General features: G+C 46.4%; 1 protein-coding gene across 1 annotated transcript in view; it reads right to left on the bottom strand.

The window, feature by feature from the left end:
• The window catches only part of LOC126203462 (4-pyridoxate dehydrogenase-like), a 65092-nt gene extending 44532 nt beyond the window's left edge, over positions 1–20560 (bottom strand). Inside the window, exons 1-3 of the mRNA XM_049937779.1 lie at positions 20147–20560; positions 17217–17376; positions 1897–2060 (exon numbers count right to left, since the gene is read on the bottom strand). Of these exons, the coding sequence (XP_049793736.1) occupies positions 1897–2060; positions 17217–17376; positions 20147–20560 (738 nt within the window). The remainder of the gene's footprint in view (positions 1–1896; positions 2061–17216; positions 17377–20146) is intronic.
• Between the last annotated feature and the right edge of the window lie 6254 nt (positions 20561–26814).

The raw sequence follows: 26814 nt of genomic DNA, 5'->3' as shown, positions 1-26814 counted from the left end.
CCCCCCCCCCCCCCTCCCCCATCCTGAGCAACGTCGAGAACAGTGACATCTGGATAATTAAATAAAGATTTGGTCACAATTTAGCGACACGTGTGATGTTTTAATGTTTATCTGATAGTAATGGGTCAGGATTGCGTACGGGAAAGTTGTAAGCACCTCCAGAAGTTGTATGCGTCGCGCGTACCTGTAGACGCTGTAAGACGTCGTGGTCTCCTGGCCTTCATTGCTTACATATTCCGCCCTCACAATCATATTCCGCACATCAAGACGCGTCATTCGAACCCAAACTCGAGAAGATAAAGTCAGTGTTGTATGAATTCATGTAAACGATATGAAAATAACTAATAAATCGCAAATACGCACCGAGATTGAAATACTCGAGGCTGGCGTACACACACACACACACACACACACACACACACACACACTCAAGACACGACGGTCGCAGGGGCTTTTAGTTCGGGAGATGCAAACCGCATGCTGGGGGGCCGCTCCCTTCAGAGGACGACTCAGCCTATCTACGTTGGCACACGACCGCCTGTGTAGCGGACAGCGTGGGCCCAAGTGAAAGGGGGGAACAACCCTCTGTTCAGCTTAAAAGCGAATTCCGCTACATTGTGTGGGAGCGGCCAGCCTATGCATTCTTTACAAAAATAGCACGCAGTTTGAGATTTTCACAGGGAGACAGCAAACGCCAAACGCCAATGCTACAGGTTTCCGGACTGGTCGCCTTAAACGAAACGTCATTCTCCCGTTTTAGAAGAGCAATGCTGATTGGCAGACGATATTTCTGACACGTTGAGCTGAAGGAATAATGGAAGAGACCGAAAGATATACCCCTTCACATCTGGCGTGGAGAGGCGCCGTTCCGCTGTCGCTCTTGGAGCGAGGAACAAGTCTCTCCTCAGTACTTCACTGGGAGAGCACCTCTGTCGAGAGCGAATCGAAGTGCTACTCTATATCGAATCCTTGCGATTAAGCGTTGTTCACTGTGTTGGCCGACACACTTATTGTGTGGTGTGAACGGACAGAGTTATAGTTAAACACCTGCGAGCGAATTTTGAGTGGCATCGCGGTGGACTGGTTATCTGACCGGTGTACCACGCCAATAGACTAGGGACGAATAGGAGTCCTTGACTTCGTCAAGGCATAGGGACAGTTTGATCGGCGAAGGTCAATGCAGATAGAACGAGACTTATCTCATTTGTCAGCAGCGAGCGGCGCAGACAGCAGTCATCGCAGCTTACGGTATTGTGCGCTACAGATCTTGTGAGCCCCATATCTACCCCACAACAGTACACCTCACTGCATTTCTCACGCGACATCCTCGACCGTACCTAGCAACATTCTAAAGGATAATTATTCAAGTTGAGTAGTTGCGCCTCTCAGCCATTCTGCCAAGTCAACAACCATCTTAAACTTTCTATAGAAATTTCATTAGCGAATCCTATCCTTGAGAGGTAACTTCACATTCTGAAAAGAACCAGGATATAACTTGTTCAGTTCGTAACTAAAAGTCCCATTGTGATTTCTCAGAATTTTTGCAAAATAAATAATAACTTTCGTTAGTTTCATGTTTTTCTTACACTAACTAGCACTACTCCAGTACCCAAGTATCCCACTAGTTACGTAAAGAAATTTTTTGAATTTTTGTGTCATTTCCTTACAGCGGACGACTCCGGAAGATATTTATTGCTGAAAGTTTTTCAGGCATTTCTCTTTAGAACGTTAGGAGCGTCTGTCTGACTTCTGTAGTAGTGTGGGGGTGGATATTGCATCTTGCAGGAGCCACAGGGTAAAGGGTACATCTCAGATTAAGCCGTTGCTCAGAATAACAGATCAACCCCACACCTCAGAACGCTGTGCCAGACGAGGCGTGTGGTTTGAGTGGTGTACCTGCAGGAAGCTGACGGCGGCCTGGTCCTCGGCGTTGTAGTCGGCCAGCGGCAGCCGCAGCTGCTCCTGAGCGGCCGACACCCACGCCGTGGCCAGCGGCGTGCGGAAGGACGGCCGCTCCACGGAGACGGGGCCCGACGTGCCTCGGAACTCGACGTCCGCCGCTGCGCACAGTAGCAGAGGGGCAGAGAGACCAGGGGGTCAGCAGCAGGCGAGGCAAGGCGCAGGCTGCGGAACTAGGGAGCACACTCTGACGAAGACGACAAGTCAAGTGCCGCAACCCTCTCAGTGGAAGAGGGGTCAACATAAGCAAACACTCGTCCCGGCGTATCTACAGTTTTCGTGGTTATTTCTGTGCCCTTTACGGAATCTACAGTCAGTCGAAGCTGCTGCACAGTGGCTAGAGTCGCGGCTTCGTAGTTTCGCGTCCATTGTTCGATACCCGATTATTACTTTTATTTTTGTCGTTCATTCATCTAACCAAGTCCGTAGAAGATTAAAACACAAATGTTTCCCAATGCATACTGAAGCAATGTTGCTTCTTTTCATTTACTATCTCTATATGTCTCGTGAAAGATTGAAAAAAAAAACTATGGAAAAAGATTTAGAATTGTTTTCGGTGAAATTCCTGTGGTGTACACTGATTTATGATCAACTGCATGCGCCAGTTTTCGGAGAAGTGATCCATTGTGCGACGTTAGCAGTTAAATTACTGTCAACGCGTGCAGTCTTCAGCAGTGTCAATGACGTTTCTTTCCCGAGTAAAATTCGTACGAGTAGAGGCAAACGTGCCTTCGCGCGATGCTCGTACTGTTGGGAATTTCTCTGTGTCGATTGCTTGTACGATCAATATCGTCGAACCGAATGCACCGAGTCGTCCTGAAGAATAAGCATATAAATGAAATATAAGAATTAGAGAATTAAGAACTGATATAAGAATGAAATATAAGAATACGAGAATTCAAAAACATACCTGAAGATACCATACACGCATTTATTAGATAATATATGTATGACAGTTATAGTCTAACCCAGTTCTAATTTTACAATTGGTATCACGCCCTTGCATCTCCTGCCTTGATAAAAAAACTCGTGTAATAACCTTCTAAGGAAACTTGCCAGTCATACAGGAAACTCTTTCCTTCGTCATGATGAATAACTTGTTATTGAGTGGAAAATAACAATAATTACGTACATTTTTAATGTTTGTACATGTAAACAGTACTTCCATCAAAAACAATTGATTTGGTTACATAAAAGTTCAGAAGTTAAAGAGCTAACACTAAACGATGTGCGGTTCTAATTAAGTTGAGAACAAACAAGGATAAGACGTCGGTCCCCTCCTTCTCTTTCACATCTTATTTTACATTTCTCTCCCTACCAATGCTACCGGTAATCCTACAATTTACTACGTCATTCATGTACTCTACCAAAACTACAGAACCGTAGCTTTGATACAACGCAACTTCACGCTACATACATTACAGTTTTTTAATGTGGTGAAATTAGCTAATCGCTAAATTATGGAATAAACTGGTTATTACAGAACTTAAACAGCCTACGCAGGAAAATAACTTCGCTCAGGAAATCCACAGCGGCTGTGTATCCGTCGATTGTTGGTACACCACGTGATCAAAAGTATCCGGACACCTCACTGAAAATGACTTAAAAATTTTGTGGCGCCCCCCATCGGCAATGCTGGTATTCAACATCGTGTTAGCCCACCCTTAGCCTTGATGACAGCATCCACGCCGGCCGGTGTGGCCGAGCGGTTCTAGGCGCTTCAGTCGGGAACCGCGCGACTGCTACAGTCGCAGGTTCGAATCCTGCCTCGGGAATGGATGTGTGTGATGTCCTTAGGTTAGTTAGCTTTAAGTAGTTCTAACTTCTAGGGGACTGATGACCTCAGATGTTCAGTCCCATAGTGCTCAGAGCCACTTGAACCATTTTTGAACAGCTTCCACTCTCGCAGGCATACGTTCAGTCAGGTACTGGAAGGTTTCTTGAGGAATGGCAGCTCATTCTTCACGGAGTGCTGCACTGAGGAGAGTGGTATCGATGTGAGTCGGTGAGGCCTGGCACGAAGTAGGCGTTCCAAAACATCCCTAAGGTGTTCTGTGGGATTCAGGTCAGATCTTTGTGCACGCCAGTCTGTTACATGGATGTTATTGTTGTGTAACCGTTCAACAATGGGAAGCAAGAAGACACTTAAAACATCAATGAAGGCCTGTGCTGTGATAGTGCCACGCATAAAAACATGGGCTGCAAGCCCCCTCCATGAAAACGACGAGCACACCATAACACCACCGCCACCGAATTTTACTGTTGGCACTACACGCTGGCAGATGACGTTCACCGGGCATTTGCCATACCCATACCCTGCCATCGGATCGCCACATTGTGTACCGTGATTCGTCACTCCGCGCACCGTTATTCCCCTGTTCAATTGTCCAATGTTCACGCTCTTTATACAAAGCGAGGCGTCGTTTGGAATTTACCGGCGTGATTTGTGACTTATGAGCAGCCGCTCGACCGTGAAATCCTAGTTTTCTCACCTCCCGCCTAACTGTCATAGTACTTGCAGTGGATCCTGATGCAGTTTGGAATTGCTGTGTGATGGTCTGCATAGATGTCTGCCTATTACAAGTCTCTTCAACACTCCGCGGTCTCTCTCACTCAAGAGACAGGTCGGCCTGTACGCTTTTGTGCTGTACGTCTCCCTTCACGCTTCCAGTTCACTATCACATCGGAATCAGTGGACCTAGGGACGTTTAGGAGTGTGGAAATCTCGCGTATAGAGGTATGACGCAAGTGACACCCAGTCACCTGACCACGTTCGAAGCCCGTCAGTTCCGCGGAGCGCTCCATTCTGCTCTTTGAAGATGTCTAATGACTACTGAGGTCGCTGATATGGAGTACCCGGCAGTAGGTGGCAGCACAATGCACCGGCACATTAATATGAAAAAGTGTGTTTTTGGGAATGTCCGGACACTTTGGATCACATAGTGTATATGTTGTAGTTCCATTTGAAGAAGCAGTGTCGGTTTCACAATTCGGCAGCTATAACCGTTAAAAATTGCTTGCGTACTACAGAAAATGCCCCATACTGCATGCTGTAACTTAGCGCAAACTACACCTCGATAGATTTACTCACTCTGGGCGTAATACCGAGCGAGATGGCACAGTAGTTAGCACACTGGACTCGCATTCGGGACGTCGGCGGTTCAAACCCACGTCGGCAATCTTGATTTAGGTTTTCTGTGATTTCCCTCAATCGCTGCAGGCAAATGCCGGGATGGTTCCTTTGACAGGGCACGGCTGACTTCCTTCTCAATCCCTCCCGATGAGATCGATGACCTCGCTGTTCGGTACCCTCTCCCCAAATCAACCAACCAAACAGCCTGTTCGTATTTTGGGTGGACAGTCGTGGCTACCCCATCGTGTTTGAGGTCAGTTTCCGCTATACGCGAAAGGCTGTTCGTCTGCCACATGCGTGCCTTTTCTTTATTTTCGAAAGCTGTAATACAAACTGGGCTTCTTACTAGATTCATACACTAGGCAGATGGAAGGTATGTTTGAGTTTTGTAGATAAATGTAGCACTGTCTGCCATCCAAGATAATGGACGCACACAGGTAATGCTAGAAGCTAAATATTAATTACTAGTCACTCCTCCGTCACTTTCTCTCCTACTTTTGCCTCACCATAGCTTACACGCCCTGTAAACAGTCAAAAACTCAAATGAATATTGCCACCAAAGCACAAATACCGTGACAGAATGATCCAGCTAGTTAGTTGGCAATACTTCCTCATACAGTGTAAATACATGTAAAAACGGAAAACGTTTAGCGGGGATAGGAAAACATGCACATAAATGCTCACAATAGGACAGCCTAGATTTTAGGATATAACCGAATTCAATTCCACAGCGGCATAGTTTTGAGGAAAGTACAGACTTAATCTTAGTGGATTATTTAAAAAGTTCTGTAATTGTTTTTATTAACTTGACAATAGGAGTTTAATTTAGAAATGCGTTTAAAGATGTTTTAATGTGTACCTATTTTATAAACACACCAAAACCAAATTACATGTTACTGGACACAAAGTGTGTTCAGAACTAAAACGGGCAAAACGCATATGACTGACAGTATAAAAGCTGTTTATTTAGTCGCTGAGACAAATGTTGGACACGAAGAAGCAGTTATCAAGTTAGCGGCTTAAGGAACCAAAGACGATATACAAGGTAATTAAAATAAAAAAATAATTACAAACTGGCATGACACGTCGGACTACAGCAAGGATCAGTACAAGGGTCGCAAAGTCCGTCCGGGGCTACTAGATGGCGTTGCAGTCAGCCATGTGCCACAGATTGACTCTCGCTACACAAGACGCTCCAAGTTTTGCCCAGATACATCGAGACACGCCTCACATCGACGCTGCATTGAGCAGCTTATCCTCTCAAAGATACTTGATGTACCTCGAAGACCCCCTGCTGTTGATGTATCTCTAAGAGATCCTGCTGCCGCAACAATCCTGCACAATAGGTCCTCTGGCGATGTAGCAGGTGTTTCATTCACAAGGCCCTCCAGATACCCCCACAGGAAAAAATCGATTGGACGCAGATTGGGTGATCGTGGTGGCCGTGCGACAGTCCCACCGCGACCAATCCGCCGACCGGGAAAGGTGGCCTGCAGATGTGCTCTCACTTGTCTCGGCGTCGAATCGCATGGGAACATCATTCAGCGTGTCCGACCGAACCTCTCGCAGGAATAGGGGATACGTGCGACCGTGAAGTCGACCCGGGAGAATGGACGGTCAAATCGTAGTCTCCGACGATGCCAGTCTACACGTTACCGTATCGCCTTCTCGTGGCTTTTGCGACCCAATCATCATGTATAAAACAGGGTACGTGTAGTTACTTGTTTCAGGCGATTTTGTAACCACTTCAAGTTTTAAGTTTTTCAAGAAAGGGGATAATACGGAGTTATTACTTAGGGAAAAATGGTACGTTTTTCGAAGTGCAACCCTAATTATTATAAAAGGGGACTTAGTTGACATTAAAGGAGTCTTCCGCTTTGTTTTCTGCAGTGTGTCCGTGTATCCACTGAAAGTTAGTCTTCACAACGTGATAAAACGTGTGCGACTGCCGTGATTGTGGCAAAAATTCATAACGGCGTACGTACTAATTGCCGGCTGAAGTTACGTGAACTCGCACTGAGATACCCAGATACCGACACACCGTGCTCGCCACATATAACGCTACGGTTTGGATATGACAATGCTTTCCGCCGGCCGCCGCCTGTTAATAATCGATGCAAGGATGCTGTTCAAGCCAAACCCAACAATTTACAAACACGAATACTACCTGCCGTCACGCTCAGGTGCCATTGCAAACGGCTCGAACACTTGGTGCAATGCTGCGGGGCATTCTCTTCGAATGGTGCATGTCATCATATTCTTCGTATTTGCTTCTATGCGTTACATTGCTTAATCAAAAGTTAAGCAAACGAAAGACAAGATCGACAAATAAGTACATCAAATGATGGTCATATAGAAGAGAGAGACGGATTTTTTGCTCTGTGGACCAATAATAATGTACTGGTCGCACTGACAAATTAAAAATTCGGTGGACTAAATTTAATAGTGTACAAGGTGACCATATTCATGTATTAAAAATGGGAACCTTAACCTGCCCATTTACTTTATCCCTCGCAATATCATATTCACGATGCGACACAGAAGTAGCATAGAGATTGAAAATTACAGGCTCCAAGTCAAGTTTTCGGCAAGGGACTAACGCGGCTACGATCACATCATTGAATCTCTCCTGGGAGTCCAGTAGCTTGTATCCGACGCACCACCGCCCATTTACATTATCCGTCGCACCCTCTCTGCCTGAAAATAAAACATTTTCAGACGGAGAACACCTTGAATTTCCCTCGTATCTGTCGACTTGTGCTTTCTTTCTGTTCGAATGTTTGTGAAAATATTCTGGACAGAATTATGTGAAGCCGTTTGGGTCAAATCAAATGGTTCAAATGGCACTGAGCACTATGGGACTTAACATCTGAGGTCATCAGTCCCCTAGAAATTAGAACTACTTAAACCTAACCTAACCTAAGGACATCACACAGATCCATGCCTGAGGCAGGATTCGAACCTGCGACCGTAGCGGTCGCGCGGTTGCAGACTGAAGCGCCTAGAACCGCTCGGCCACACTGGCCGGCGAAGAAGCCGTTTGGAATCGCATCTTTACTTTGTCAGCTAGTGCACGAGCACTGCTTTAAACGTAAAGTTTGTTTTATCAGTATCTCGCAACACTTAGTTACCACAAAATTCATCTGCGTTATTCTGTTACCAATATGTGTGTAATTGCTTTAATATAAACATCACTAGGCGCATAACGTCTTGTCACAGCAACAATTTTGGTGCGCGAGAACATTGCAAGGGCGGCATCTCTCAGTTGTGCATATGACCGCATCGTCAGAATCTTCTTGTACTCGATGTCCGACGTCCTAGCAGGTACGGTGTTGTTGCTGTTCGCAGATGTTACGTTACGTTCCATGCAACGAATTACTTCGTTTTTAATACTTGTTTGTGTCTCGCAAAGATCCTGCGCATGTAGAGCAACGTTTCATAACCAGCAGCCTCCACGCCTCTTAATTAGGGATTACTTGCGTGCCAACAAATCAAGGACGTTCCTACTTGAGTGCCTGATAATTTAAAGGAATATACACGAACGAGAGAAAAAAACCTGTTAATTATCACTGCATTACAGGTATATCTGTCAGTATGAAATCCGAACTATCCCGATATTTCACTTCAAATACGCAACACCAGATCATGTAGCTATCAAGAAATGTGTTCCGTGGTGAAAAGAATAAATGTATTAAGTGTGGTACGCATTAAAAGTTCCTAATCTAGTGTGACGTATTACATTTTTTTAATCACATAACTGTGCTTCCTTAAATGTCCAGTACAACAATCTCTCAGATGTCTGTGCTTCAACTAAAGTGCTCTTATGGACGAAATAAATGCACCATAAAGTGAGAATGACACAGTTTCAAACGGGGTGGGCACTTTCTGAATCGGAAGACAATTCAATAGTTGTACTTCCACTTTTGCGTAACGCACACCTGAAAGGCACTCCCATGTGCCCTATAGGTCACTCACTGTGTGATATTTTATTTTGCCTTGGTCGCATCCTGATACATTTCGGCGCTTGCTGTCGCCCTGGTGGATACTCTACTCGGAAAGAAAAGAATTTCTCACAATCAAATACAATTCTTTGGCACTAGTTACTCCATTTGCGTCTTTTTCGTACAAGGCAAGAGCGGCTTGCACGATTATGTTGGAGGCTTTGTTCCTAGACCAGATTCCGTAACACGGCTCATCATGGTCTCAGCTGACGGTCCGAGCTCAGTCTCCACCGGTGCTGCGCTCTCAGTGCGGTCAGCAGTGGCTGCTCCTCCCACCTGGTGGCCCACGTCGATGGGCAGTCGGCAGCAAATCTGATAATCAGGCGACCCATCTCGTCCGAGGTGTTGGGCATCTAGTCGGAAGGCCTATTCAGCTTCCAACTGGCCAACACTTCGGCACGATTGAAATACCTTTAATTCCATGAACTGTGGTCGTCAGCTCCATGACGACATGCTTACCATATACTAACTCAAAACAAAACTCGGTATAACAGACCACTCACTGATGAACTCAGATACATTTGTCGGGGGCTTTTTGTTTTCCTGCACAATGCAAGTTTCGTACTACGTCCTCGACATGGCACTTAAGACCATTACCCACGGTCAGTTCGCCATGAAAAATATGTCTTATGTCGTATCTTTACATGTACCTACACTGAAGCGCCAAAGAAATTGATGTAGGTATCCGTATTCAAATACAGAGATATGTAAACAGGCAGAATACGGTGCTGCGGCCGGCAACGCCCATACAAGACAAGTGTCTGGCGCAGTTGTTAGATCGGTTACTGCTGCTACATTGGCAGGTTATCAAGATCTAAGTGAGTTTGAACGTGGTATTATTGTCGGCGCACGAGCGATGGGACACAGCGTCTCGAGATAGGGATGAAGTGTGGATTTTCCGTTCGACCATTTCACGAGTGTACCGTGAATATCACGAATCCGATAAAATATCCAATCTGCGACATTGCTACGGTCGGAAAAAGATCCTGCAAGAACGGGACCAACGACGACTGAAGAGAATCGTTCAAAGTTAAAGAAGTTGCAACCATTCCGCAAATTGATGCAGATTGCTCCCATCAACAAGTGTTGGCTTTCAAACGATTCAACTAAACGTCTTCGATATGGGCTTTCGGAGCCGAATACCCACTCGTGTACCCTTGACGACTGCACGACACAAAGCTTTACGCCTCGCATGGGCCGGTCAACACCGAGATTGGACTTTAGATGACTGGAAACATGTTTCCTTGTCGGACAAGTCTCGTTTCGAACTGTATCGAGCGGATGGACGTGTACGGGTATGGAGACGACCTCGTGAAACCCGGGACCCTGCATGTCAGCAAGGGACTATGCAAGCTGGTGCAGCCTCTGTAACGATATGGGGCGTTGCGGCGTGGCGGGTTAGCGATGATTCGTTCGTCGTAAATGTTCCATTACTGTCTCTCGTCGTACTGTTCACTACAAAAGTTCCACCTACCTCACTACGGCGACAGATCACCCGCCCGTTTCTCTGCATACGTAGATACTGTTCAGACGATGTTAAAAGCAGTGTTGAAGCAAAACACCGTCAATACTTCCGTTTGCAAGTCCGCGTAAACTCTGGCAGCAAGCTGTCCTGTAATATAACAAATTTCCTGTGGAGAGCGATTGCTTCATCTCTTTATAAAAATGGCAAAATTCTGCAACGAGTTCTTTTATTTCTTTAGGTTCAGAACCAAACACTTGCCATCAGCTCGTATTTAATTAGCGAATAATATCAGTGTCCTCAGATCACAGTCCTTACAACACAGTACACACAAAAGACAGCCAGGAATGTACTTAAGTCCGACCTGAATTACTACGCGATTTACAGTCATTACTCTGCTACAATATACGAGTTTCCCATTTGGTCCTTTTTCAGTGGATTTCTAATAAATTGCTCGCTAAATATTCCATAGACGAATATGAAACATGTCACGCGGAATTTTACAAAGGCGGAAAGTTCACACGCGGTTCTCTTTCCAACAAACCAATCCAAAAACTTCCAAACTTCACAAACCTGTCCGTAAATGCAATTGCTATTACGGCCACTCAATCTGGACACGAAAAGCCAATTATTTCTTCATTTTACACACAACAAAGACGGAAGCGTTCAACATGACCTGCACGTCCGATAGCTGACTGGACACTCCTCGCTGCCGTTCCTTCCGGGGCCTATAACTACTTGCAGTGCGCGGGAAACGATTAACTCTGATTGGTTGTACAAAATGACCAGACAATCAAAACAATCGTTCGAGTTCTTTCTCGCGCTAAAACTGTCGTACGCCTATCAGCATTCACAGATGCATTTGCGACACTTCATCATGCAAATAAAAAAATGTTTAACAAAACCAAACGAAAAGAAAACTAATCTTCATATAACTTTAGAAAACTATTACTCTGCAAATGGCTATTGTGGCTGCCGTCTTAGACAAGCAGGTACCCTTGGGCATACGTCATTACCACGGTGGGGAAATTACATTTTTCATTGCAACTTGCTGGCTTAACACTTTCCCATGACGTAGTGACGTAATATTTAACATGAGATGATGATGAATTTTTTCGTATGTCCCACATACACACTCTCAGTCATTCTCATTTGCTCACGTAGCAACACATTAAATAAATACTGATCTTTTCTGCATTTTATATTAAGAAAATGAGAAATAGTTAACGTTTTTAATTACGAAAATTCAAACAAATTGACCTAGCATTTTGTGAAATTCAGTAATTCCAAATGACACTAAAAGCAAACTGTTATGAATCCTAACTGACTTTAATCTTAAAAGTCTCGGTTTGGGGTGTTTTAGGTAATTTTCTCTAACTCTGAAAGTATGCCAGCTAGAAAGCTGAGATTTTTACACAATCTTCTTTTTAATAACAAAGGGCAGCATATTGACTTTTAACTAAATTGAATAATATTTAATATAGTTTATTTAGATTCTTAGTGGTTGAGTATTCTGTCGCTCGAACTGACACAGGTACCGCTTCCCACAGCTAGGCTAGCGACAGGTGCGTTCGAGTCACGCTAAGATACAAGCGGCTGTTTCTGTCACCGCCAACGGCTCCAAAGCTACGAGCCGTACTGAAAAGTAGTGCAGTAAATGCTGTTGCGTATTGACTTGCGACGTGACAGCGTGTGAAGTTGGAGTGGTATGGGACTCCTGACACGTCTAGATACAACTCTGGTAGGTGACACATACGTAAGCGTACGTCTGATCACCTGCATCCATTCATGTCCGTTGTGCATTCCGACGCACTTGGGCAATTCCAGCAGGACACTGCGATACCCCACGCGTCCAGTATTGCTACAGGGTGGCTACAGGAACACTCTTCTGAATTCAGACACTTTCTCTGACCATCAAACTCTCCAGACATGAACATTGTTGAGCATATCCGTGACGCCTTGCAACGTGCTGTTCAGAAGAGATCTTCACCCCCTCATACTCGTACAGATTTATGGACATCCCTGCAGGATTCACGGTGTCATTTCCCTCCAGCACTCCTTCAGACAGTCCTTCGAGTCCATGCCACGTCGTGTTGAGGTACTTCTGCGTGGTCTCAGGGGCCCTGCACGGTGTTGTGCGGGGGTACTAGTTTCTTTGGCTCTTCTGTGTATTTGTCATCATACGCTAGTGTACTCTTCCTTAGTATTATATTATGAGATTGTACACTAAATTCTTGAAAGGTTCTAAGGTTGTTACGTGCAAAGAGCGTGATCCAGTTGTCAACTGAAAGGAGCGTATCAGATAAGTTAGCGGTAAAGAACGTAGCTGTATAGTGAGAGAAACACATACGATCGGATTTTACAACTATTGTTAGATGCCATCGATAAAACAGATCTAGTTTACAGCTTCAGTGGGATACGATCGACTCAGGTCAAATATTGGTTTTCATATTAATTTTCAGCTGTTGGAGTAGTTTTTGATATCACACTTCCAATTGATTTCAGTATATAGCAGTATGCGATATTTTATTTCTAAGTTTTAGCATGTGGCAGCCTTTTTTTATACTAGCTGTAAGCATGTATTCATTTATGTTTTTAGGGTTTCGTGCGCCTGATCATTGTCATCGACAACATTAACTTGAGGGCTCCATTGTCTGGAATTAAGTCAAACTGACGATTTAAAAATCAATTTTCCTTATAAACTAATCGATCAACGTTAATGATAGGTTTCTGTGATAATCTCTGCCGGCACTCGTGTCTCAAATTTATGTTTTCGTCAGGGTACCACAGCCTGAAAATTTACGCTCCCCCACTGACTGCTGATACTGGGTTCAGTTATTTGAGGTACAGGACCATACGTTACTGGGAGGAAGAACGACAGGACGTTGGTGACAACAAGCTGCTCCCTAGCCGTCGCTTAACAGCTTCCAGCCACTGCTGCTGACACGTCTCCAGATAGAACATTCCCCACTTCGATACGTACAGTCCTCTGCCGGGGAGAGAAGCCTGCAGTGTGCGACACTTGAGCCGTCCAGTGCGTCTGTTGGCCGGATTTTTTGGAAGCGCTCCCAGTTTTCTCGTAAGACGGGAGTTCGCGGTTTGCCACTGGGCCTAACGTCTTATCTTCTGGATATTGTAGCTGTTCTTAATTTATTGGTCGTTCGGTTTTAGTAGTCGAGTGCTTGCTCAATATCCGTTTATGAACCACAATTTACAGAAAAGTGGCAGGAAGGAACACTTAGCGTGTTCCAATCGAAGCAACAACAACTACAACTGAGGTTGCTGTTCATAAAGAACCAACGGTCGAGTCACATTAATGCGACCACCGCCTGTGTTCGATGTCAACTTGCAATGACCACTCACAGACAGCAAGTCGCAGCTCCACCACTGGAGGGTATACAGGGTGTTACAAAAAGGTACGGCCAAACTTCCAGGAAACATTCCTCACACACAAATAAAGAAAATATGTTATGTGGACATGTGTCCAGAAACGCTTAATTTCCATGTTAGAGCTCATTTTAGTTTCGTCAGTATGTGCTGTACTTCCTCGATTCACCGCCAGTTGGCCCAGTTGAAGGAAGGTAATGTTGACTTCGTTGCTTGAGTTGACATACGACTCATTGCTCTACAGTACTAGCATCAAGCACATCAGTACGTAGCATCAACAGGTTAGTGTTCATCACGAATGTGGTTTTGAAGTCAGTGCAATGTTTACAAATGCGGAGTTGGCAAATGCCCATTTGATGTATGGATTAGCACGGGACAATAGCCTTGGCGCGGTACGTTTGTATCGAGACAGATTTCAAGAACGAAGGTGTCCCGACAGGAAGACGTTCGAAGCAATTGATCGGCGTCTTAGGGAGCACGGAACATTCCAGCCTACGACTCGTGACTGGGGAAGACCTAGAACGACGAGGACACCTGCAACGGACGAGACAATTCTTCGTGCAGTTAACGATAACCCTAATGTCAGCGTCAGAGAAGTTGCAGCTGTACAAGGTAACGTTGACCACGTCACTGTATGGAGAGTGCTACGGGAGAACCAGTTGCTTCCATACCATGTACAGCGTGTGCAGGCACTATCAGCAGCTGGTTGGCCTCCACGGGTACACTGCTGCAGCCGGCCGAAGTGGCCGCGCGGTTCTGGCGCTGCTGTCTGGAACCGCGAGACCGCTACGGTCGCAGGTTCGAATCCTGCCTCGGGCATGGATGTGTGTGATGTCCTTAGGTTAGTTAGGTTTAACTAGTTCTAAGTTCTAGGGGACTAATGACCTCAGCAGTTGAGTCCCATAGTGCTAAGAGCCATTTGAACCATTTTTGAACACTGCTGCGAATGGTTCATCCAACAATCTGTCAATCCTCATTTCAGTGCAAATGTTCTCTTTACGGATGAGGCTTCATTCCAACGTGATCAAATTCTTCACAATAAAGGATGACAGCCAAAAACAGTTGCAGGATAGAATTGTAAATTGTAAATTTCCACAATCAACATGTGTGGGCTGACGAGAATCCGCACGCAATTGTGCAATCACGTCATCGACACAGATTTTCTGTGAAAGTTTGGGCAGGCATTGTTGGTGATGTCCGATTGGGCCCCACGTTCTTCCACCTACGCTCAATGGAGCATTTTATCATGATTTCATACGGGATACTCTACCTGTGCTGCTAGAACATGTGCCTTTACAAAAAGTACGACACAACATGTGGTTCATGCACGATGGAGCTCCTGCACATTCCAGTCGAAGTGTTCGTACGCTTCTCAACAACAGATTCGGTGACCGATGGATTGGTAGAGGCGGACCAATTCCATGGCCTCTACGCTCTCCTGACTTCAACCGTCTTGACTTTCATTTATGGGGACATTTGAAAGCTCTTGTTTACGCAATTCGGTACCAAATGTAGAGACTCTTCGTGCTCGTATTGTGGACGGCTGTGATACAATACGCCATTCTCCAGGGCTGAATCAGCGCATCAGGGATTCCACGCGACGGAGGGTGGATGCATGTGTCTTCGCTAACAGAGGACATTTTGAACATTTCCTGTAACAAAGAGTTTGAAGTCACGCTGGTACGTTCTCTTGCTGTGTGTTTCCATTCCATGATTAATGTGATTTGAAGAGAAGTACTAAAATGAGCTCTAACATGGAAAGTAAGCGTTTCCGGACACATGTCCACATAACAACTTTCCTTTCTTTGTGTGTGAGGAATGTTTCCTGATAGTTTGGCCGTACCTTTTTGTAACACCCTGTATAAAGGGTCGGGGTGGAGAGCGGGACGCGGAAGAATGTGCAGCCTTTGTCAAAATGCGGAAATGAATTGTGTGACGTCCAAAAGGGCACGATCACTGTCTTTCGAGGTAAGGGTGGAAACGTCGCCGAAACGGCTAAGTTTGTAAGCTGTTTGCGTGCCACCGTGATTAAAATGTACCGTGCATGGGAAAATGGTGCTATTTATGAAACTGCCACCGAGGCAACTTCGGTGCAACATGGGCCGCAGGTGACGGGGGTGAACGACTGCTGCGGAGATGTGCACGGGCGAACAGACGTGCAACTGACAGCCCAGATGAACCGAGGGGCTGCCAACAGTGCCTCGTCAGAAACCAGTCATCGAACGTTGCTGCGTATGCGCCTCTGCAGGAAGCGCCCGATCCACGCACTCACGTTGACGGCTGCTCACCGGCGACGAAAGCTGCAGTCTGCGCGCCAATGCCGCATCAGGACGCCCACTGAACGGCGACAGGTGGCCGTCTCAGATGAAACAGTAGTCTTATGCTCCATCGGATGGATGGCTTTCGGTGGTCATGGCCCTTCAACAATCGTGGCAAAAATCGAGGGCAGAGGAGGGAGCGATATGTTCTGCGGAGTGATTTTGTGTCACTTAGTCGGTGATTTCGTCATTCTGGAAGGCACTGTGTCCTTGGGGACAATGTCTACGTGGAGTTTGTTTCTCCTCAGCACGATGGCATCTACCAGGAAGACAATGCAATCTGTCACACAGCTCGCGGTGTCCTTGCGTGGTTGCAAGAGCATCAGGAGGAGTTTGCCGTACTCTCCTAGCCACCATACGCCCCCCCCCCCTGCTCGCCCCCCCCCCCCCCCCCCCGGATTTAAACCCAGTTGAGAATCTGTGGGACATCGTGGATCGGGCTGTTCGCACCATGGATCCTCATCCGAGAAATCTATCGGAGCTGGCCATAGCACTGGGCTTGGCCTGACTGCACGTCTCTGTTGGTACCTCCAAGAACGTCACTGACTCTTTCTGCAGGTTTGCTCTGCAAAAGCTGGTTATCCAGGCTTTCAACAGGTGCTCACATTAATGTGCTGGACGGTGTTTATTAAGGGGCAATCCTTTCCATTTCGGATCTTTTCAGATTTATTTTTGTTAAACATGTTACTGCATTTCTGTTGTAGCAGTGTATTATTTTTGTTCCTGTTTGTAATTCTCATTTAAGTATGACTTTATAATAGCTTAGGCCGATTGCTAATGGCCTGTACTAGCGTATTGTGCATGTTGAACATAAATGTGAAACTGCAATATGCCTGGTACGTCATGTAATCCACGGAGAGGATTCTGTAACGATTCGCCAGACTTTTCAGTCCAGTAGTGTACCCCCCCCCCCCCCCTGGTGTTCGTCAGGGTGGCAGGCTCGTGGCAGTACTCACCCAGGTCTGGAACGGCGGAGACGTTCTCCAGCTTGCGGAAGTAGGGCAGGAGGTCGTCGTAGCTCCAGCCGGGGTTCCCCAGCGCGGCCCAGCCGTCGTAGTCGCGCCGGTTGCCGCGCGTGTGGATCATGTAGTTGACGCTGCTGGAGCCGCCCAGCACCTGGAAGGCGGCGCGGGTCTTAGCCCCACACAGTGGCGCAGGTGGCGTCTCTAAGGGAGTCTCTGTAGTGCAGCGTGTCAACACACTGAGGTGGCAAAAATCACGGGATAGCGATATGCACACACACAAACGTCGTGCGACTAGGACCTCCCGTCGGGCAGACCGTTCTCCGGGTGGAAGTCTTTCGATTTGACGCCACTTCGGCGACTTGCGCGTCGATGGAGATGAAATGATGGTGATTAGAACAACACAACGCCCAGTCCCTGAGCGGAGGAAAATCTCCGACCCAGCCGGGATCGAACGCGGGCCCTTACGATTGACATTCTGTCGCGCTGACCACTCACCTACCGGGGGCGGACTGCACGTATACAGAGGGCGGTAGTATCGCGTACACACGGTATGAAAGGGCAGCGCATTGGCGGAGCTGTCATTTTCGTACAGAATTAACAGACTCTGAACGCTGAATAGTAGTTGGAGCTGGACGCATGGGGCATTCAGTTTTGGAAATTGTTAGGAAATTCATTGTTCCAATCCACGAAATCAAGGGAATACTTCTCACTACGTACAACCCAGTGCTCGATGGCCTTCATTGAACCAACGACAGTAGTGGCGTTTGCGTAGAGTTGTTAGTGCTAAAAAAACAAGCAACACTGCGAGAAATAACTGCAGAAATCAGTGTGGGACGTACGATGAAGGTATCCGTAGGACAGTGTGGCGCAATTTGGACTTCATGGGCTATGGGAGCAGACGACCGACGGGAGCGCCCCTGTTAACAGCACGACATCGCCTGCAGCGCCTCTGCTGGACTCCTGACCGTATCGGTTGGACCCTAGACTACTGGAGAACCGTGGCGCCTTCAGCTGAATCCTGGTTTCAGCTGGCGAGAGCTGATGGTAGGGTTGGAATGTGGCACTGACCCCACGAAGCCATGGACCTAGCTTGCCAGCAAGGGACTATGCAAGCTGGTTGTGGCCGCAATAATGGTGGGTACTGTTTTTACACGGATCAGTCTATCCATTATTCAAAACCGTATCAAAATACGTTGATACACAGGCACAAAACGCCTCAGCGAACTTCAGTTTACACTGAGGTGACGAAGGAAATGGGATAGGGATATGTCCACATACAGACGGCGCCAGTACACAACGCGTAAAAGGGCAGTGCATTGGTCGAGCTGTCGTTTGTACTCGAGTGAGTCGTGTGAAAATGTTTCCAACGTGATTAAGGCTGCACTTCAGGGACCAGCAGACTTAGAATGCGAAGTGGTAGTAGCACTTAGACGCCTAGGACATCCAGTTTCGGCTGTCGTTACGGAATTGAAGATTCAGAGATCCACAGTGTCAAGAGTGTGCTGAGAATACCAGATTACAGGAATTGTCTTTCACGACGGGGAATGCAGTGGCCGACAGATTTCACTTAACGACCGACAGCAGCAGTGTTAGCGTTTAGAGTTGTCAGTGTTAACAGACAAGCAACACGACGTGAAATAACCACAGAAATAAACGTGGGATGTACGAGGAACGTATCCATTAGGACAGGAAAACTAAATCTGGCGTTAACGGGCTATAGCAGCAGACGAATGACGTCAGAGCCAGTGCTAACAGCTTGGCATCGCCGATCGCGTCTCTCGTGGGCGCTCACCCGTATCGGCTCGACCCTAGACGACTGGAAAACCGTGGCGTGCTCAGAAGAGTGCCGATTTCAGTTGGTAAGAGCTGACGGTAGGTTTTGAGTGAGGTGCAGGGCCCACGAAGCACGGACACAGGTTTTCAAGAGGGGAATGTCCAAGCCCGCGGTGGCTCTGTAATGCTTTGGCTCGTGTTTGCATGGAATGGGCTGCGTCCTCTGTCCAACTGAACCGGTCATTGATTGGAAATGATTATGTTTGGCTACTTGCAGACCATTTGCAGCCAATCGTGGACTTCATGGCCCCCAACAACAGAGTCATGTCTCTGGGGCACAATTTTTTGCGATTGGTTCGTTCAAATGGCTCTGGCCACTATGGGACTTAACTTCTAACGTCATGAGTCCACTAGAACTTAGAACTACTTAAACCTAACTAACCTGAGGACATCACACACATCCGTGCCCGAGGCAGAATTCGAACCTGCGACCGTTCCAGACTGTAGCGCCTGGAACCGCTCGGCCACTGCGGCCGGCGTTTGCGACTGGTTTGAACAACAAAAAAATGGTTCAAATGGCTCTGAGCACTATGGGACTCAACTGTTGTGGTCATTAGTCCCCTAGAACTTAGAACTACTTAAACCTAACTAACCTAAGGACATCACACACATCCATGCCCGAGGCAGGATTCGAACCTGCGACCGTAGCAGTCGCACGGTTCCTGACTGCGCGCGTAGAACCGCGAGACCACCGCGGCCGGCTGTTTGAACAACATTCTGGACAATTAGAGTGAATTATTTGGCCACTCAAGTCACGCGACACGAATCCCATTGAACATTTATATGGCATAATCGAGAGGTCGGGTCTTGCACAACATCGTGCACCGGCAACACCTTCGGAATTTTGGACGGCTATACAGGCAACATTGGTGAATGCTTCAGCAGGGGACTTCCAATGAGTAGTGGAGTCCACACCACGTCGAGTTCCTGCACTACAACAGGCAGAAGGAGGTGCACACCGTATTAGGAGAGTCACTGTGACCTTTGCCGCCTCAGTATATGACATATCAGACCGTGGCCTGCACAGACATGTAACTTGACGGACAGCAGTGGAGTGTATCGCAGCCGCCACCCACCCACCCACGCACCTTGCCCCTGGGCAGGTTGCACCGCTGGCCCACGTAGCCGAGGCAGGCGGCGGCGTCGGGGTGGCTGCGGTATCGCCACACCTGCGGGCCGAGCTGCAGCAGCGGCGCCAGCAGGGGGACGCCGCCCGGCACCAGCGCCTCGTCGCCGCCCGCCTCCAGCACCAGCACGCTGCTGCCCGGCCGCTCCGACAGCCGCGCCGCCAGCGCCGCCCCCGCAGAGCCCGCCCCCACCACCACGAAGTCGTACTCGGCGCCCGGCTCCGCGTCCGCCGGCTGCGCCTCCGCGAACTCGCGGGCCTCGCGCAGCAGCCGCGCCGCCGCCCCCGCCAGCGACTGGCTCTCCGCCCCGCCGCCCCCGGACAGCAGCAGCAGCAGCAGCACGGCGGCCAGCCGGCCCAGCACGGCCCCGCGCATCGCCCTGCACACCAGCACAGTGGAGGCGGCTCCGTCAGCACGGGGTCTGCTACTGGCAGTGCCGTTCAGATATCCTTAGCCGAGCAACGTAACACTAAAGGTGCGCGCAGAAGCGTGCTGCCCGCCCGAGGCAGCTTGACCCATCACGGAAAATATCCTCGTCTCGTGTAATGAGGCAGCACAGAATGGCAGCTAACTGGAATGACTGAGACATTCGTTGCCCACTTTCTGCACGCTGCTTGGTGACACCTGCTGAAAGAATCGAGTCGCACGCCCTGCAACGTTTCTGAAAGATTTCACAGAAACTAATCGCCAAAAAGAAGAAAAAGATTTTGACGTTACCTGTATCTTTACATGTCAGCTTCTGGGTGAAGGTCCCAAAATTTCGATAATGGTCATATTTTACTCGATTTCTGCATCTAAGTACGATACTGTACGAAATTAGAAAAATTTGCGATGAAAAATAGAGGTTTTTATGATTTTGTTTGGTGCATATTACACTATACGTTCCTGTGAATGAAATTTAGCTAAGAATTTTTTTTTAAGACTTGGCATGTCTCTCTCTGTCACCATTCTCGAGAAAATAGAATTTATATAACGGCCTCACTTCCGACTACACACGCACGTGAATGAAATACTCATAATATCCCTCAAATATCCTAAACCATTGGAGATATCGATACAAGGTGTTGACAAGTGATAGCACGCAAAGAGGAGAGTATTTTTCCGTAAGGTTAACACCCAGAACTTTCTTATCTATGGCGATACAGCAGAAGCTATGTTCTTTATTTTTTTCAAGCCAGTGCTGTAATTTTACCTATGATTCTTCGACAGCTCTTGGAAAGACAATTCGCTACTACGAAAATAAACATGCAGTTTCTTGTCTTACGTTACCGCAGCCCGAAACAATGAGTTTTCCATAAGCTATTGACCCTTCTGATCAATGCCCAGTCGCAGCTAATGTCTTTACTTCCCTTGTGTCGTGATTCATAGTGGCTGCAGGACATTTCTGAAAGAACGACCACCACTTCTGTATGAATCTTTGTTTTGAGAGGGTCTCCCTAGTGGCTACCCAGTTTCCCAATTTTACAATAAATAATTATTATCGGCCATACGACCAGTTTTTACTACGCACAGGCGTAGCGCTCTCACTTACTAGAAAAAGACTGCCTCTAGAAAAAGACTGCCTCTACGCCTGATGAACGAGCTTGACTCAGCTATCTACGTCGCTCGCCTAGCTGTCAATTCTGTTCCCACTTGTCGTCTGGATGACGCATATGGAGTCGCGGCAGCGCTGAGCGCTTCTTGCTGCAAGCCATACAACTGCAGAAAAAAAGTGTCTGGTCCCCATTGTGTAGGAAGTAATTTACGTTTCCCAGTCACACCGATCGTTTACTTTCACACAGTGCAGGCAATTCCTGGTCGACTCCTGTCTGTTATTGACATGTCCCACGTTACCACGCATCTGTTGGGACATATCCGTCGCTGGGAAGAAGAGCTACTGTTGAACGCAACTGCCATATCTCCTCTTGTCCACTCGACGAAGTAAGGCACTTGCTCGGAGGCCTGCAAATGGCGCACAACCTGTTCTGCTCGCGTGATTAAAAATATAAAAATTAAAAAAAATTGGTTCAAATGGCTCTGAGCACTATGGGACTTAACATCTAAGATCATCAGTCCTCTACAACTTAGAACTACTTAAACCAAACTAACCGAAGGACATCACACACACCCATGACCGAGGCAGGATTCGAACTTTCGACCGCAGCGGTCGCGCGGTTCCGGACTGAAGCGCCTAGAATCGCTCGGCCACACAGGCCGGCCTGTTATAAAGTGTAAGGTATGTTTTTGTTCCACGTATTGTAGTAAAACGAAATACGTCATCTTTGAAACAAGAAAACAGGCATGGCAAAACTGGCAATCACAGAAAACAGAAGAAAGCTGATTGAATTTCATTAGAGTTACAAAACTGGTAGATAAAAATATAAGAAGGATTAAGAAGACACTGGAAAAGAAAACTCTCCTCCAAATTGATGAAGAATTTACTAAAACCAACACAAGAAGCTTTTACAGACCTTTCATACAAAGATTACCAAGATACAAAGCACCCACCCTACAATTTCGAGATGTGAATGGGACCATCGCTCACAATTAAGAGTGGTATGAGACTGGGTTGCAAAAAGAACAACCTTAAAGTAAATTTCATTGCTTTCGCAGATGATATGGCCCTGTTTGCTGAAGCAATGGAAGAAGTACGGGAGCAAATCCTTGAACTTAAGAAACAAGTAGGTGAAATAGGTCTTCAGTTCTCCATTGCAGATACCAAGATATTGACAAACATCAAGGACTCGTGTAAATACCTCGAAGTTCAAGAACAAAAGATTGAAATAGTAAAAGAATTCGAATATCATGGAGAATGGATTAGTTGGAATGCTGGGGAAAGCAAAGCAATTGAATCCAGAAAAAATAAGAAATACATACAACAAAAAATCCCTTTCATGGAAGCAATTGAATCCAGAAAAAATAAGAAATACATACAACAAAAAATCCCTTTCATGGAAGTCCAAGATTACACATTGCAAGACAGTGATTAAGGCTGAAGTATTGTATGCAGCAGAAACATTAAACATGAATGTCAAAGGCCAAATGGAGAAACTTGAGCCACAGGAAAGAAAAATTTTAAGAAAAATTATAGGACCAAAATTTAAAGACAATAACATCATATACATAAAAAATGAAACTCTCCATAAGAAAATTGAAAAACTTTCAGATACTATGCTAAAAAGGAGGATACATTTATATGGTCATCTTCTCAGAATGTATTACAAGAGATTAACCAAACAAATGTTTGACTTTTTCCATAACCGCAAAACGAAACTCAACTGGTTTAAAGAAACTGAGAAAGACCTAGTAGAATTAAAGATTTCAGAAAATTCACTTATCGATAGAACAGCTAAATTAATTACTAAAGATGAAAACATAAGGTTCCACGACAAATCTATACAAAAGTCCAAAGCCTTCATCTCGGAAGAAGAGAGGAAAAGGAGGTCAGAAATAATGTAGAAATACTGGGCGCTAAGAAAAGAACAACGCACAAAGAAATGATTGATCCAGCGTACCCCAAAGAGAGGGCAACGAAAGAATAATAAGAAAACGAAATATTTATGTTCATTGTTGTATCATGCTACCTAAATATTTTTCCTGTCAATTTCGGTGCTATCCTATTGCAGATCCGAAGATAGTTACATAGTACTGCCGAAACCGCTTACGTAGGTGTAGTAAATGCTTTATTAGAGATTTTGGCATTTGAAAGTATCTTCGCAGTCTACATTTAATATCCAGACCTGCCGGCGAAGATTCTTCTCAACAAAAGGGAAAACGCGTGGCAACGGAAAAACACTTTCAGTGCGTTCATAGACAGTACCAATATTAATAAAGTTCCCAGAAAGTTTGGAAGATAAGGACGAGGTAATGGCGGGATTAAAGCCGTGAGGACGGGGCGTGAGTCGTGCTTGGTTAGCTCAAATGGTAGAGCACTTCCCCGCGAAAGGCAAAGGTCCCGAGTTCGAGTCTCGGTCCGGCACACAGTTTTAATCAGCCAAGATATTTCATTAATAAAGTTATTACCCAGCACCCTGTTAATACGGCACCATAGGCTACAGAGCTTATAGTATCCGCACTGAGGAAAAGCTGAACAAACAAATGTCGATTACCGTTGTCGCTTTTCAAAGTACCGCATCACTCGCGACACAGAACAACTTACGATGCTGCAGTGCATGTGTTATTCCGAATTACGATCCAAAGTTCCTTATGATATGCACGTATGTCGGAATGAACAGGCACTGCGACTACAGCCTTTATGAATACATGAAATATATTCGCACTTGCGAATATGAATAACCATCAGCTGTATAACTGGCTGACGACAATGAAAATTTGTGCCGGGTCGAGGCTCGAACCCGGGTTTCCCGCATACCGCGAGCGGTCGCCTTACCGTTTGGCTGTGCGAGCACGACTCACGGCCACACCCAAACATCCTGATGTCGTCAACCATGTGTCTCTGCAACCTGTACTCGTACATCCGTTATGTATGTTCCCGTACAGGAGAGACATTTTACTTGAAAGTCGCTTGCCAGGTGTTGGTGGATAAATAAGATATTACAGTGCTTGTGTTATTCCGAATTACGGTGCAAAGTTCACAAATTTTCACTATCGTCATTCCATTATACAGCAGATGGTTGTCCATATTCGCAACTGCGAATATATTTCATATATAGAAGAACTTTGACAAATTCTCTAAAATAGACTCTGTGTCAAATCACCTGCCAATTTAAATGCGATATACGACAGGTAACGACACACAACAAACACTCCGCGTAGTGGACAGGTAATGCGTTACAGTGTAGGATGTGCGGTATAAATGATATTCGCTGTCTGATGTAAACTCACTGACATACCAAACAAAAAGCAGTAGGCACTTCAATTATAATTAGAAATAATTATTTAACCAGCAATATGACGTTTCCTGTTAGTTCATTAAATCAAATAGCCAACGCCGTTGCAACGTTGGTAGCAGCGGTTCCCGTCCGATCATCGAAGGTGACCCACGTTGGGAACGGTTAGTACTTGGATGGGTGACAGTCCTGGGAAAACCTGGTGCCGCCGGTTTTAAGGACGTGCTAGTCGCCGAAGTGGCGTCCACTTTAAAGACTTGCACCAGGTCACTAAGCCAAACGACGTTTGTTGGGCCTGGTGGTCTCGTAGTATGGTAAAGTGCTTGATTTGGTTCGAATCTCGATCGGATCCTCGATTTTCAGTCGGCGTTTCAACCTAGGCTTCTCCTTTCAACGGTTTGAGGAGTCGCTAAATTGGCATTCAGTTTAAAGACTTGCACGAGATGAGTGAGCCATACGTTTTTTTATTACATAAAATCGCAACGAAGACGATTGTTTCCGGGATATCCTCTGTGTGCTGGTTTAAGTTATAGTTGAAATATAATGCACGAAGCAAAAGTCTGACTTGTGTTGTTCAGTATTTCGAGCTTCAGAGTGCCCTTGATCGTCAAATTTCGCACTGTGACGTCACAAAACTCGACCAGCTCAACGTCCCACGCGTGGCGCGAGGACTGCCTCAGAAGAAAGACCCGCGCCTCCGCGGCCGGGGCTCCTGCCCCGCTGCTGTTACCTGCAGGTTGAGGCCGACGGGCAGGTCTCGCAGCACGGGCACGCCGTGCGCCTCGAGGTGCTGCCGCGGCCCCACGCCGCTCACCATCAGCAGCTGCGGCGTGTTGACGGCGCCCGCAGACAGGACCACCTCGCGGCGGGCGCGCACACTGCGCCGCCGGCCGTGACGCTCGAACTCCACCCCGGTTGCTCTCAGGGTCGTCCCGTCGATGACGACCTTCCGAGGAGAAGAAGAAACACACATACTGCGCGTCCTCCCAGTAGCAGCTGACTGCGAATATCAGCACGCAGGCGACAGCATGCGCAACCAACACGTTCCAAAACGCCGCGCATAATAACGGATTTTCCGATGCTCGTACCTCGGGTTCTATTGGTGATAAAACGGAAGGATCAAATATTCTGGATAGCCGTTGAGCTAGGGACCACATTGTACACCCAACAGAAGGATCGTCTAGAGTACAGGGTCAAAGTATGAATATACACACTTGCTCCTACTTAGGCAAATGCAGCAAATCGGTTCGTTCTCTTTGCATTTGATGTGGTCTACGGTAGACTTGATGGGATGAGGCACCGTTACTTCATGGGTGGTTCTTCGGAAAACGTACAAAAAGTTTTTTTGCTATACTTTTGCTGTCACCAACGGACCAAAGCCCAGCCGAGGATTTCAAGACGGGTATGCGCAGCAGATGGCTGAAATTTATACTATATATTCGTAAGATATATTACTACTTAATTATATCTGCAAATAAGACAAAGATGATGGTTTTGAAAGGAAATAATCCAGTCAGGTCGAAAATAATAATAATAATAAATGAGAAAATTTTTAGGACAAGTATCTACTTTAGTTATCTAGGATGTGATGTTGGTTCTAATTATGACAAAGAAATTCAGAAGAAGGTTAATAAATATCAAGCTATCTGCGGAACAATTGGAAGAACTCCAGCAAGAAAAACGAGAAAAGAAACACAAATGAAACTCCATAGAGTTACGGCTGTGCCTGCTCTTGTATATGGTTACGAATGATGGACAGTATACAGCCAGCAGAGACCAAGTTCCTGAGTCATATAAGAG

This window comes from Schistocerca nitens, chromosome 9 (assembly GCF_023898315.1).
Source record: "Schistocerca nitens isolate TAMUIC-IGC-003100 chromosome 9, iqSchNite1.1, whole genome shotgun sequence".
Taxonomy (NCBI): Eukaryota; Metazoa; Arthropoda; class Insecta; order Orthoptera; family Acrididae; genus Schistocerca; species Schistocerca nitens.
This window is presented reverse-complemented; position numbering and strand designations above follow the sequence as displayed.